The sequence below is a fragment of the Cetorhinus maximus genome, chromosome 12 (assembly GCF_964194155.1).
Source record: "Cetorhinus maximus chromosome 12, sCetMax3.hap1.1, whole genome shotgun sequence".
Classification (NCBI taxonomy): domain Eukaryota; kingdom Metazoa; phylum Chordata; class Chondrichthyes; order Lamniformes; family Cetorhinidae; genus Cetorhinus; species Cetorhinus maximus.
Genome location: NC_135890.1, coordinates 81,062,609 through 81,077,329, shown reverse-complemented (window position 1 = coordinate 81,077,329; position 14,721 = coordinate 81,062,609). Strand labels below are relative to the sequence as shown.

General features: G+C 44.6%; 1 protein-coding gene across 2 annotated transcripts in view; it reads right to left on the bottom strand.

Moving 5' to 3' along the window:
* The window catches only part of kremen1 (kringle containing transmembrane protein 1), a 256,485-nt gene that overhangs the window by 142,029 nt on the left and 99,735 nt on the right, over positions 1-14,721 (bottom strand). For both annotated transcript variants that reach the window (XR_013578183.1, XM_078554008.1), the window contains exons 4-5: positions 7,815-7,939; positions 4,816-4,969 (exon numbers count right to left, since the gene is read on the bottom strand). Coding sequence is in view for 1 of the 2 variants with exons in the window: in XM_078554008.1 (XP_078410134.1) it covers positions 4,816-4,969; positions 7,815-7,939 (279 nt within the window). In the remaining variant the exon portion in view is untranslated. The remainder of the gene's footprint in view (positions 1-4,815; positions 4,970-7,814; positions 7,940-14,721) is intronic.

Sequence of the window (14,721 nt, the reverse complement as noted above, 5' to 3'; positions counted from 1 at the left end):
GTTTGGACCTGAGCCATTTTGTTGGGATAGAGGAAAGGGGGCTTTAATGTGCACTGAACTGTGTAATACCTGACATGGAAAAGCTTGTTGCTAATACTGGATGATCACAATGGGATCATTTTCCATGCATTAGCAAGAACAGTCCTTACAGCAATGAACAAATAAAAACAAAAGATATTGCTCATAGAGATTTCTCATAGTCAACAAGAATTGACTTGTTGATAAACTTGCAGCTAAATGGCCTGATTATCATTAAGCCTTCACTAGGGGCATTGTAAATGTGCATCAGTGGTACAAAGTGTGCTGATGGTTGACATTAGCAGGAGTAACTGGTGCAACTGGCAATAGAAAACAGACCCGAAGCTGAATAAAACCACTTCATAAAGTTTCCAGGATATGCTATTAAAAAAATAATAGATACCCTGAAGGGATTTGCAGGCAACAATCTTTGTTTTTTTTGTGGTATATGACATCATCTGAAACTCGTTACTGGTCTGTTGGCCGGTAATTGCTCCCAGGTATTCTCTCTGCATTTAACTTGGTGTTGGAGCTCCTTCATATGCTCAGACTTCATTCTTGGAGCACTCTGCTTCTTTGCTTTGGTGTGGCAAATGGAGATAATTGAAAGCAGCACAAGGCTGGAACATCTTGTTCATTGTTTGGTGTGGAGCAGCGATGGTCTCTGTGAGCCAAGGATAAGTCAACAATCATCCTTAAAAGCAACCCCGAAATGTCCAGAAATGCACAAGGGCCAAGTTGGTTGATAGCTTGACCTATATGGTGGGCTCCTTCACCACAGTTTCTCTCTTTTTATGATTTCCACTGATCTGCTGTGCATTTTCAGCACTCTCTGTCCACCATTTAGATTTCCAACATTCATGGTTTTTCTTTATACCCATATTGTTGTTTTTCAGTGCCAGCCTTATTATGCTGCCCGGAGTCCATGGTGCCCTTTCCCTTGGCATTCACTTTCCCATGTTGCATCCATTACACATGGTGCTCCCTCCCCTTCAGCACTGGAAGGCCAACCACTGCACAGTGAGCGTTAACTTTTCCCTAATACTTCATACAAATACTTGAAGATTACAAGTTCTGCAATGCTTTATCCTGGAGCATTGCTTCAAGAAATTACAGTCCCAATATTAAAAAGTACTGGAAGATGACCGGGGACGTGGAACAATGCTCTGACACTCAGCAACTTTGGAGTCCCAAAGCTGAGTGTTACACCCAGCCAGACACAAAACAGAAAAGATAATCCAAGTTCATCTAAAAGCTTATTTAAAATAGAAAAGCAATCCAAAGAAATCATTATATTTCCAGAAATCCACTGGCATTATTAGAAACACTTGCTCACATTCCCTAACAGGTTTCCATTTCATATCCCTTCAGGAAAGTAAAAATAAGAACAAAAACAGAATTACCTGGAAAAACTCAGCAGGTCTGGCAGCATCGGTGGAGAAGAAATCAGTTAACGTTTCGAGTCCTCATGACACTTCGGCAGAACTGAGTATAGTTAGGAGAAAGGTGAAATATAATCTGGTCTAAGGTGGGGGGGGCGGGGGGAGAGAGAAGTTGAGGGTGGGGTGATTGTGGGGATAAGCAAGCAGTGATAGGAGCAGATAATCAAAAGATGTCAAAGACAAAAGGATCAAAGAGGTGTTGAAGGTGGTGATATTATCTAAGAAAAGTGCTAATTAAGAATGGAAGGCAGGATACTCAAGGTACAGCTCTAGTGGGGGTGGGGTGGAAAGACTAACAAAGTTTTAGTTTTAGATTTAAAAATAATGGAAATAGGTGGGAAAAGAAGAATCTATATAAATTATTGAAAAACCCCAACCCCAACATTGTCATCAAACCCGCTGACAAGGGTGGTACTGTTGTTGTCTGGCGCATTGACCTCTACCTCGCGGAGGCTGAGCGTCAACTCGCAGACACTTCCCCCTACCTCTCCCTGGACCATGACCCCACCACAGAACATCAAGCCATTGTTTCCAGGACTGTCACTGACCTCATCTCCTCTGGAGATCTTCCTCCCACAGCTTCCAACTTGATAGTCGCCCAACCTCGGACGGCCCGCTTCTACCTCCTACCCAAAATCCACAAACAGAACTGTCCTGGCAGACCGATCGTGTCAGCCTGTTCCTGCCCCACGGAACTCATTTCTCGTTATCTTGACTCCCTTCTCTCTCCCCTTGTCCAGTCCCTTCCCACCTACATCTGTGATTCCTCTGACACCTTTCGTCACATCAACAATTTCCAGTTCCCTGGCCCCAACCGCTTCCTCTTCACCATGGATGTCCAATCCCTCTACACCTCCATCCCCCACCAGGATGGTCTGAGGGCCCTTAGCTTCTTCCTTGAACAGAGGCCCGAACAATCCCCATCCACCACTACTCTCCTCCGTCTGGCTGAACTTGTTCTCACACTGAACAATTTCTCCTTTAACTCCTCTCATTTCCTCCAAATAAAAGATGTGGCTATGGGTACCCGCATGGGCCCCAGCTATGCCTGTCTCTTTATGGGGTATGTGGAACATTCCTTGTTCCAGTCCTACTCCGGCCCCCTCCCACAACTCTTTCTCCGGTACATCGATGATTACTTCGGTGCTGCTTCATGCTCTCGTCGGGACCTGGAAAAATTTATTAATTTTGCTTCCAATCTCCACCCCTCCATCATTTTCACATGGTCCATCTCTGACACTTCTTTTCCCTTCCTTGACCTCTCTGTCTCAATTTCTGATGATAGACTGTCCACCAATATCCATTACAAGCCTACCGACTCCCACAGCTACCTTGACTACAGCTCCTCACACCCCGCTTCCTGTAAGGACGCCATCCCATTCTCTCAGTTCCTTCGCCTCCGTCGCATCTGTTCTGATGACGCTACCTTCAAAAACAGCTCCTCTGACATGTCCTTCTTCTTCCTTAACCGAGGTTTTCCACCCACGGTCGTTGACAGGGCCCTCAACCGTGTCCGGCCCATATCCCGTGCATCCACCCTCACGCCTTCTCCACCTTCCCAGAAACATGATAGGGTCCCCCTTGTCCTCACTTATCACCCCACCAGCCTCCGCATTCAAAGGATCATACTCCGCCATTTCCGCCAACTCCAGCATGATGCCACCACCAAACACATCTTCCCTTCACCCCCCCTGGTGGCATTCCGTAGGGATCGTTCCCTCCGGGACACCCTGGTCCACTCCTCCATCACCCCCTACTCCTCAACCCCCACCTATGGCACCTCCCCATGCCCACGCAGAAGATGCAACACCTGCCCCTTCACTTCCTCTCTCCTCACCGTCCAAGGGCCCAAACACTCCTTTCAAGTGAAGCAGCATTTCACTTGCATTTCCCCTAACTTAGTCTACTGCATTCGTTGCTCCCAATGCGGTCTCCTCTACATCGGAGAGACCAAACGCAAACTGGGCGACCGCTTTGCAGAACACCTGCGGTCTGTCCGCAAGAAAGACCCAAACCTCCCTGTCGCTTGCCATTTTAACACTCCACCCTGTTCTCTTGCCCATATGTATGTCCTTGGCTTGCTGCATTGTTCCAGTGAAGCCCAACGCAAACTGGAGGAACAGCACCTCATCTTCCGACTAGGCACTTTACAGCCTTCCGGGCTGAATATTGAATTCAACAACTTTAGATCTTAAACTCCCCCTCCCCCAATCCCCACCCCGTTTCTCCCCCCTCCCCTTTTTTTCAATAATTTATATAGATTCTTCTTTTCCCACCTATTTCCATTATTTTTAAATCTAAAACTAAAACTTTGTTAGTCTTTCCACCCCACCCCCACTAGAGCTGTACCTTGAGTATCCTGCCTTCCATTCTTAATTAGCACTTTTCTTAGATAATATCACCACCTTCAACACCTCTTTGATCCTTTTGTCTGTGACATCTTTTGATTATCTGCTCCTATCACTGCTTGCTTATCCCCACAATCACCCCACCCTCAACTTCTCTCTCCCCCCGCCCCCCCACCCCACCACCTTAGACTAGCTTATATTTCACCTTTCTCCTAACTATACTCAGTTCTGCCGAAGGGTCATGAGGACTCGAAACGTTAACTGATTTCTTCTCCACCGATGCTGCCAGACCTGCTGAGTTTTTCCAGGTGATTCTGTTTTTGTTTTGGATTTCCAGCATCCGCAGTAGCTTTTAGCTTTTTGTTTTTATCTCTAAGTAAAAATAAGACATGCTTTCCTTTTTTGAGAAAATGAAAGTTGGAGCTAAGCACAGAAATTGAAGCCTTTTTTTCATATATACACCTCAATCTTCGTTTCACATTCTCACTGGATTTGTTTTTGATTTGAGGAACATGGTTGATTTTGGCACTGCCTGCCATACTGGCCTTCTCACATTTACAGGGGTACCCCCCCCTGTTCTCCCAGCGGGAAGTCATGCTGGCAGGAGTCATGGATTGGAGATAGGGGCTATTATGAATGTGCAGCAGCAACAACAATAGCTTGCATTGGTAGGAAACCTTTAACACAGTAAAACATCCCAAGGCATCTCACGGGAGAGTTATCAAGCAAAACGTTACACTGAGCCATGTAAGGAGATATTAGGGCAGATGACCAAAAGCTTGTACTTAAGAAGCAACTTACACTTGGACAGTAGAGAGAGGGAGAGGTTTAGGGAGGGAATTCCACAACTTAGGGCCCAGGCAGACGAAGGCACGGCCACCAGTGATGGGGCAATGGAAATGCAGGGCATGCAAGTGACCAGAACTGTCACCTTGAAACTCTGATCCAGGCTCCCTAGAGGTGCATTTCCCTATTACAGAAAACAAGTTTTATTCCACAATACTCACCATCAAAGATATTTATCCTTCCATCTCCTCCACAGGCCTGGGTGTGATCGCCAAAGCACACATGGTTGCATTCCGTGCTGTTCGCCTCTCCGTGTTTCCAGTAATCAGCATCATTCCCGCAGAAACATGCATACCCAGACTCCATGCCAGCAAGCTTCAACATTAAATTAAGAATGGTAACAATGCAGATATAAAACAGAACAGCTGTAGTTATTTTATAAAAATATATAGAGGATGTTTCACAAAAAGCAATGAGATAGCCAAATGTTATGCAACTCATCTTTCCCAACATGTTTTTTGTTTAGAATCGCTTACTGTTCAACACTTTCTCTGTCTTCATCTCTTCATTTCTCTCAATTCCCTCCTCTCCCCATTCCCCATTAAAAGAGAGTGACAGTGAAATCAGTTTGGTGTAGAGGAGGCAGACACGACTGGCAGTGGAGTAACAGAACGTTGCCTGGTGATATAAACTAGTAAAAATAAACTTGCTAGAATCAAGGGAAATTTTTTTTCCACAAATGCTTGTGTTGCTCCAGATATTAGAGTTGCTCCCACACAAAGGTGCCCGTGGTGTTCAATTTGGCAATGCTGCCCAAACTGTGCAGCTCCTGCTCATGAGGAATGAAAGCAGTTCAAACGTTCACCACTGAGGAATCAAAGGCTTCTTTAAAACGCCGTAACTAGTGCTGCTTGTGTCCTTATTATAGAAACATAGGACTGGATTTAATGGCCGTGGAGGTGGGCCTGCCCATGGCAACCCCACCGTAGCTATTCCCGGGAGCCGCTAAGTGAGTTGAATCAAATCAGGTGCTTACTTGCCTGATGTCGGGGTTCCTCGAGCCTCCCAGGACAGATGTCCCACCTTCAAGAACTGCCAGCCAATCAGAGGTTAGCAGCTTTTCAGTACCAGCAGCACCACTGGAAGCAGTGGCCACTGCTGGGAGTGCAGGAGAATCAGGATGAGGAGCAGCCATGAAGGCCATGGAACCCAGGTAAGTGGACCTGCCTCGCCTGGGCAGGTCAGACAGGTCCCAGTAAGCCAGGGGGGGAATGGGTGAAGGGGTCAGTTTGAAAGGTGGGGGTTGCCCTTGGTGAGGTGCCTTGGGTGCCTGAGCAGGAGGACCTCCTACCCCAGGTTGCCGACCCACCAAGGTATACCCGGTGGCCTGCCCACATCTTGTGCTCACCCCAAGGGGCAGCCCCCCTCCTCTGGCCACTGGAATTCTACCAGTTATTATTAGCTGTTATTACCATGAATGGTCCACTTAAAAGCCTCAATTGGCCTCGGGTTGGGAAGGCAATCTCGACTTTCCCTGCCCCGACTTAATAGGATGAGTCAGGAAAATGATGGGCACTCCGTCCCGTGCCTTCCCGTCCTACTAAGTGGCTCCCCCTCTCCTCCCAGCTCGTTCCCGGGAGGGCATTAAGTTCCATCCATGGCAAATTTACAGTATGGAGGAAGGGCATTCGCCCCATTGCATCTGTGACAGCTGAAGTCCTTTATGTCCACTTGAGCAGCCTGCTGATATTCTCCCGTAGTCTATAGCTTTCTCCCTCATTATGAAACACAGCCAATTTTTATATCATCTTCAAACTTCTTAAACATGCCCCCTATATTTAATTCGAAATCATTGATATATACCATGAAAAGCAAGAGACCTAGTATTTTGACCTGCAAACTCCACTGGAAACAACCTTCCAATCACAATTTAAAAAATGAACCCTTTGCTTCCTGCCAAGTTGAGCCAATTTTGGATCCAAATTGCCACTTTGCCTTGGATCCCATGAGCTTTTACTTTACTGTCATGTGGGACCTTATCAAATGTTAAAATTTATGTAAACTACATCAAATGTACTACTCTCATCAATCCTCTTTTACCTCCTCAAAAAATTCAATTAAGTTATTCAGACGTGACCTTTCCTTAACAAATGACTGCCCTTGATTAATGTGGGCCTTTTTAAATTGTGGTCTATCCAGAATTTTTTCCAATCATTTGCCCACCACTGAGGTTAGGCTGATTGGTCTGTATTTACTCAGTCTATACCTTCCACCCTATTTAAACAATGGTGCAATGTTAGCAGTCCTGCAGTCCTCCAGCGCCATGCCTGTAGCCAGAGAGGATTGGAAAATGAGACGGCCCATGTGTTCCTGGTTGCCCATATTTATATCAATGCATTACTTTAAGGCAGTGGTTCTTAACCTTGTTACAATGTGACTGCTCAATCCATTAGTGACAAACTAAACACAAATAGATCACGACCGTCCTCTCCCCCTGCCCTGATGCACTTCCTGGTCCCACTATCAAGCTGAGATAATCCTCGCTGCCCCACATGGTCCTCACCGCTGTCATTTTGCTCTGGGAACAGAATCCTTGCCGCATGATGTGAGGTGGAGTTCCTGATCTGGCAAACACCTGCCCAAAGGCCAGGAACTTCGGCTCAAGCATGCCGCAGAGAATTCATTTCCAGGACAAGTGACAGCATTGGGTAGGATATGGAGCCTGAAACCAGCTTTGTGGAAAAGTGAACAATGGCATGCTCCATCCCGGAAGTTCATCACCCCCACAAATGGAGAGCCAATGGCCTCAGACACTCAGCTTCCCCAGTGAGGCTGAGTGAACTATATGTTTGTAAATTGATTAGAATCCGCCTCACAATACCACTAAGCTCCGCTTAAACCATTTGTTCAAAATATAATTTATTAAACAAGTTTCATATTTTACAAAAACACAAAAGGGGAGAAGAAAATAACCATTTTAGTTCTGTACCCCTCCCCTAATGTCTCCCACCGCCACACAGCTCTCAAGTCACAGATGGTATGAATGTGTTACACCAGAGTTGCCCAGAATCCCAGAAGTCTCAGTACCAGTTTGAGTCTCAGAATTGCCACCCTGTCACACGTTTAACCAGCTCTCTTCATTCCAGCTTAAAATTCTTTCCTCAGATATTCGCTTCGGTAGTTCATTAAAATTAATTTAAAAGAATAAACCGCCCTTTACCTTGAATCGCTTGCTCCTGCAAAACTTAATGCAGGTCTGGATGGTCAGCTTGTTGGAGGTTTCGCTACTGCCTGATAAAGGGGGTGGGTCACCATTATCTTTAAAACAGCCCAGGTAACCCGGCACTGAGGAAAAACAGAACACATTAAATTGGCACTAAGTATGGCACTTTTAAGACATAGCAACAGGAGTTGGCTATTTAAATTAATTGATTAAAATTTAGTATCCCTTCATTTGAGACTGAGTTGGATAGATTTGTGTTAGGTAATGGTATTGAGGGATTATAGAATAAAGGTGGGAAAATGAACTTCCAGTCATGACCTAGTTGAACGGCAGAGCAGACTCATAAGCTGAATGGCCTATTCCTGTTCCCAATGTCCGACTTTGATTAAACTCAGTCTCTCTTTGTTTGACCTGCATTCTCCAAATTTTAAAAGATGGGAGAGAGAGAACTATTTTAACTTCCCCTTTGCTGAATTTCTTTTTCCGTCCCCATTTCATTCTTGCAACCAGCAGCACGCACCCCCGCCTTTCCTGAAGACAAGGCTTCATGCTAGATCACACTTCCACAAGCGCCCACAGCCTTGAAACACCACTGCCTCTGAGTCAGAAGATTGTGGATTCAGGTCCCAATCCAGAGACCTGAGCACAAATTCCGGATTAACAGCCCAGTGCAGTACTGCGGGTGTGCTGCCTTTTCAGAGGTGCCATCCTCTGGATGAGACGCCCTCTCTGCTCCCTCAGATGAATGTAAAAGATCCCATGGTGATATCTTGGAGAAGAGCAGGTGAGTTCTTTCCATTGTGTCCTGGCCAACATTTATCCATCAACCAATATCACAAAAACAGATGAGGTGGTCATATATTGCTATTTGTAGGACCTTAATGTGTGCAAATTAGCTGCTGTAATTTCTACATTACAACAGTGACTGCACTTCAAAAAGTGCTTCACTGGCTGTAAAGTGTTTTGGGATGCCTTGAGATGATGCAAGATGCTACATAGGTACAAGTCCTTTTTTTCTGTCATTTTTGAGACAAGTTAATTCACCAATAGAGCCCAATCCTATTTCCTGTGTCCATAAATGCAAAGGAGTTTGATAGGGATCACCTTATAGTGATGATGAGATGGACCTCCAGGCTGGTTTTCCCCTCCTTAGCCCACAGATGACTCCAAATGCTGCTTCAGGTAAGCTCAACTGACTCAACACAGACTTGGGCCAGGTATTCAATTGGTGCGGGTTGTGAACTAGAGATGGGCAAACGCACAATTTCATGCCACCAGTCTCCGTGCCAGTTCATTGCCACGATCCCAACCCTGAGCCATTGTTAATGAGGGCAGCACAGGACTGGATTGGTCGCCTGCCACTTCTCAGTAGGCAGCCCATTCAAGCCAATCATTGACAATAATCGGTCCTGTTTCCGTGCCAACTGAGATTTCCAGTTGGCAATGCAGACTGCCCACATCAGCCTGGACCATGTCCAGGTCAACGTTGTGAGCTCAGGTCATGATGTGAGGAGTGGGCACGATGGTCACAGGATGGTCCTGACCCACACAGCTGCTGGACCACAACTGCGACCACTGGCCATCCCATGGAGAGGTTGCCACCTCCACGATCGCAGACAGACAGACTTGGCCATTTTAAATTTTAAGAAAAGACTGATCTCTTTGAGGGGGCCTCCATGCTGAGGCATCATGAATCTACAGCTCCGAATGAGTGATTTGTCAGTGGAAGACCTCCCCTTGACCATCCAGCCTCTGGATGCCGCCTGCTGTGTTGAATTGGTCGACGGGCCAGTTACCTGCCATTAATTGGCCTAGTGATTTAAAAATCCCGGTGGTTTATCTGGAATAGGATCAGGGCCTAAAACTGAACAGGCAGCTGGGTTCCCAACCCAGAATTGAAAATTCCACCCCTACTTGGCCTCTGTGGGCTAGTTCTGCAGCGTAGTGCACTGAGACGTTGGGGAAGCTCAGATGCACTAAGCTTTGATTGTGAGTCTGCACGTGAACAAAACACAAGAAACATTTACAAAACTCCACTCGCTCTTTATGGTCGCTTATTTCCAACAGTACTCCCCAGAATGATCTTTGCTCGAATAGCTCGGGGAGTAAATGACAGACAATTTGGCTTGCCCCCATACTCAGTAAGACAGTCCGACAGAGAGCACACTTTAATTAAAATTTCAAAAATCATTGATTTGTGCAGTTACTTTAATCCCCAATTAGCAACATCTTTGCAACACATCTGTGTGAAGGAAGTGGGAATGACGCATAACCAGCATCACTGTGCTGCACCAGGGACACATCCGAGGCTGGTAACTGACCCCAGAGTTAAGAGTGGAGGTGTTGAAAGAGAATGGAGAGGACATCGAAAAGAGTCACAAAGATGATACTGCGGATAAGAACATTCATTCTCAAGATTAACTAGGGAAACGTGGCTTTTATTCCCTTGAGTATAAAGTATTCAGGGCTGATCTGATTGAGATAGTTAAGATGTTAAATGGATTTGATAGGGTAGATGCAGGGAAAATACTTCGTCTGAAAGAGAATGGAGAGGGCATGGAAAAGATCCCAGTGAAGCAACAAGGGGACATAATCTTAAAATTAGAGCCAGGCCATTCAGGAGTGAAACCAGAAAACAATTTTTCAAATTAAGGCAGTGGGAATTTGGGACTCTCATCCCCAAAACTCTGTGGATACTGGGACAATTGTAGCTTCCAAGACTAGGATAGATAATTCAGTGTTAAGTCATGGTAAGTGACTTGGAGCCAAGGCAGGTAAATGGAGTTAAGGTGCCAATCAGCCATGATCTCATTAAATGATAGAGCAGAGTCAAGAGGCTAAATGGCCACGTTAAAATCATAAGAAATAGGAGCAGGAGCAGGCCATTCAGCCCCTTGAGCCTACTCTGCCATTTAAGAAGATCATGGCTGATCCTTTACCTTAGCTACACCTTCCAATACTACCCCCATCTTCCTTGATCCCCTCAGTCTCCAAAAGTCTTTTGATCGCTAGCTTCAATATATGTTCCTAAAGTGAAGCTCCATTCATCAGGACAAATTACTTCAGTCTCATGGATGCAATTAGCTGACAAAGGGCACACTGATCAATCGCAATGTTTTTCTTGGTTTTAATTAAAAGAAGTATGTCCTCTCCAAAAGAAAAATCTGATATAAGGTTTTCAAAATTTATTAGCAGTTTTGATTAGGTGAATTGAATAAAAATTATTTCTATCAATCAGTGGAACTGGTGGACATAACTGTAAAATAATCACTAAAAGATGGAAGGAAGCAGTTAAGAGATTTTTTTCATGCAAAGGGTTATTAGAGTGAGCTTTCATTTATATAGCAACTTTTACATTCTCAGGTTATTCTAAAGCGCTTCCATGCCAATTGTTATAGTGTGGCCTTGTCATCTGTTTATAATAGAGTTGATGTGCAGACAACTTTCTAAGTGGGAGCATTAGTTTTATTTACAATGCAGCCAGCAGCAGCTACACGTGTATATTCAACTCCATCTCTACCTCTGACTGTGGAGACAGCCCAAGCTGCTAACAGATTGGTTTACACATATCATGTGATATTACATCGCAGGACTATTCTTAAAGGCACAGTCAAATATTTAACTACACTCCTTACTACACTCCTCCCCCTTTAACCTTGCTGTACATATTGTATTTACGAGTATATTTAGCTCATAACATTATAATATTCACACAGGTCATGAAATTTACAAATTTAGTCTTTCAGGTGGTTTCCTGATTCCTGTGGAATGTCGCAGCTCCATGGCTTCAGATTCGCTCTCAGGAACCACATTCTCTGGAACTGCATGGACATCAGGTACCTCAGTGGGCAGAGTGTCTTCCACTCTGATAGAGACATTGGGCATGTCAGTCATTGGTTGAGCATCTTCAACAGGAAACATCGGTTCAGTAATGGTTACAGGTGGTACAATATCTGGTTGTGGTAGCTCTCTTTCTTAAATGGTCCACATGCTTACAGGTGATCCGGCCTTCCACTTCCACGTGGTATGATAATGGTCCAGTCACTGAACTTACTTTGCCAGGTAATCACTTAGGTCCTCCACCAAAATTCTTTGCATAAACTGCTTCCTCCAACAGTAAATTGTCACTCACGACTATGCAAGTCATGCATAGATTTTTGGTTTCCTTGAATCTTCTCCACCTTCCCCTCCAAATTTGGAAATATTAGGCTCAGTTGTGTCCTATGTGTCTCATCAATAACTCTGCAGGTGCTGCTCCTGTTGTCATGTGAGGGGTCGTCCTGTAGTGAAAAAGAAAGCGTGCAAGCTTGGTCTCCCTTGTTAACTTCTTCATGATTGTCTACAGCATCTAGATTTCTTTCCAGAGAATGCCTTGGAAGTAACTTGTACCTCTGATTTTATCTTCAGCATCATCATCTAGCAAGCCATTGTGAGAGACTGGAATAATATCAAAGTAGGCACAGTTCGACAATTTGTTTATTGCCACCTTCGAGTATTTATAGGTGCTACCAGCCACCATTTTGTCTTCTCAGATCCTTCTTCGTTTTTTAAGATATGAACTCTCTCAGCTTCCTTTTGAAATCTCACTGGCCAATCAAGGTCGATTTCCCTTAACCAGTTTCAGCATAGAAGGCTTGGCTCTCTGCCTCTCAATACCATCATGGGTATCTGTGCCGATTGGCTTCTATAATGGACAGTTACTCTGCTGATACCTTTTACTTGGAATTCTTCGCCTGTGTACATTTTCAATTTGGCAGATGTTTATTCCAAATTTAATTGATGTTCACCATTATTTAAATATCTGAAAGTGTGTTCTCCAACTACAGTAGAGGATACTTCCATTTTCAATGGTTTGCCATTCACTTGTACTGTAACAAATATTGGCTCTGTCTTCCCAACTTTCATGTTAAACAATGAACAAATGTCAGAATTTGTTGTTTCAGGCTCTTCTACGCAGTAGATTTCGTTGGGTTTCTTCTGTTGTTTGCAAGCCTGTTTAAATCTCTCTTTGCACTGTCTCATTATATGTCCACTTCTGTGCCAAAAGTAACATTCTACTTTTTTAAACTGCCAATCACTAAAAGGCTGATTGTTTCCTCATCGATTAAAGTTGTTCTTCGATTTAGCTGCTAAATTATTTCTTCTTATTTTTCCGTTAGCGGGAGCCGTTTCCCGCTTTGCGGCGGAGGCTGGTTTTTCCCCACCATTTTCGGCTGACAGTTCCCACCCGATTTGGTGTACGGCACCATTTTGCACCTCTTGTATTGCTTGTGAATCTCTTACAGCATTTCCATGGGCAACGCTATTTCTAAAGCTTTCTTAAAATCCAGATTCGCTTCAGTCAGCAACCTTCCCTGAATAGTGTTTTCTTTCACACCACACACTAAATGATCTCTGAGCATGTTGTTCAGAGTCTCACCAAACTCGCAATGTTCCATTAATTGCTTCAAATTTGCCACGTACCCAGCAATTGTCTCACTCGGTGCGCTACTTCACGAATTGAACTGGAACCCCTGCAGGTTGACTGAGGGCTTGGGTTGAAAATGTCCCTTCAAGGGGTCCACCAGCTCTCCGAAATTCTGTGAATCTTGGGCACTAGGTGTTGTCAAACTTCAAATCAAACCGCAGGTCTTGCTCCCACAAGTATTCAAGAGGATTGTTCGCCTCTTCTCTTCTCCCGTGATCTTGTTTGCTTGAAAGAGGAACGTGAGGCGTTCTATATATTGAGACCAATCATCTGTGGCTGGCTCAAAGGGATCAATTCTACCAAATTGTGGCACTTTGGGCACTAATTGTGGCACTAATCTTTTGTTATTTTAAACAGACGTTGATACTCACAATCTCTGGGCGAGGTACAGTACCGATTCTGATTTATCTTGATTTATCCTCATCACCAGTTTGTTATAGTGTGGCCTTGTTGCCTATTTGTAATAGAGTTGATCTGTAGACAACTTTTTAAGTGGAAACATTAGGTTTATTTACAACACAGCCAGCAGCAACTACACATGTGCTTTCAACTCCATCTCTATCTCTACACTGACTGTGGAGGTAGATCGCACTGCTGATACATTGGTTTACACATACGTGATCTTACATTGCAGGACTATTCTTAAAGGTACAGTCCAACATTTAACAAAACCCATAATTACTACACCAATGAAATCCTTTAGACCTGTAGGCACTTTTTATAATCAATAAATGCAGCAGCCACAGCAAGGTACCACAAACAGCAATGGGATAACTGACTAATTAAATCTTTTCAGTGATGTTGGGTAAGGGATAGATGCTACCTAGGACACTGGGAGGACTCCCTTGCCCTTATTTGAATGGCGCAATAAGGTTTTTTTTTACACCCACCTGACAGGGCAAACAAGACTTTTAACGTTTCAAAGATGGGAACGTTAGGATACAGAAGATCCAATTTTAAATTGGGGAGGAAATCAGTGCATTTTGGTTGGTAAATCTGTCTGGCCTCCTAAAGCCTGAGGCCCAGGGAATTTTTGCACCCAGGTTCCCCAACATGGACTTCCCTCCAAAGCCAGTGGGAATGACAGCAGGGGGCAGTTAAAATTCTTGCGGGGTCAGACTGCTGGCAAGGAGCCACGGCAAGGTATGGGGAGGATCAGTAAAGGCCACAAACCTGAGGCAATCCTGCTCCTCATGGCCAATAAAGAACCTTTAAAAATATTAAATTTACCTGGGCCTCCTGTGTGCTGGATCCATTCTTTCACTGGTGGGTTTAAACAGTGGGGTCCTTAGTTGGCCCCACAATGAAAATGATATATGGATCCCGATGATATAATCAGGATGTGGCTTTATTACTTAAATTAGACCCCCGCTCCTTTGAGGTGGGTGTCTTTTCTGTGCCCGATATCTATCTAGTGAAGGGCTGGGACACAGCACA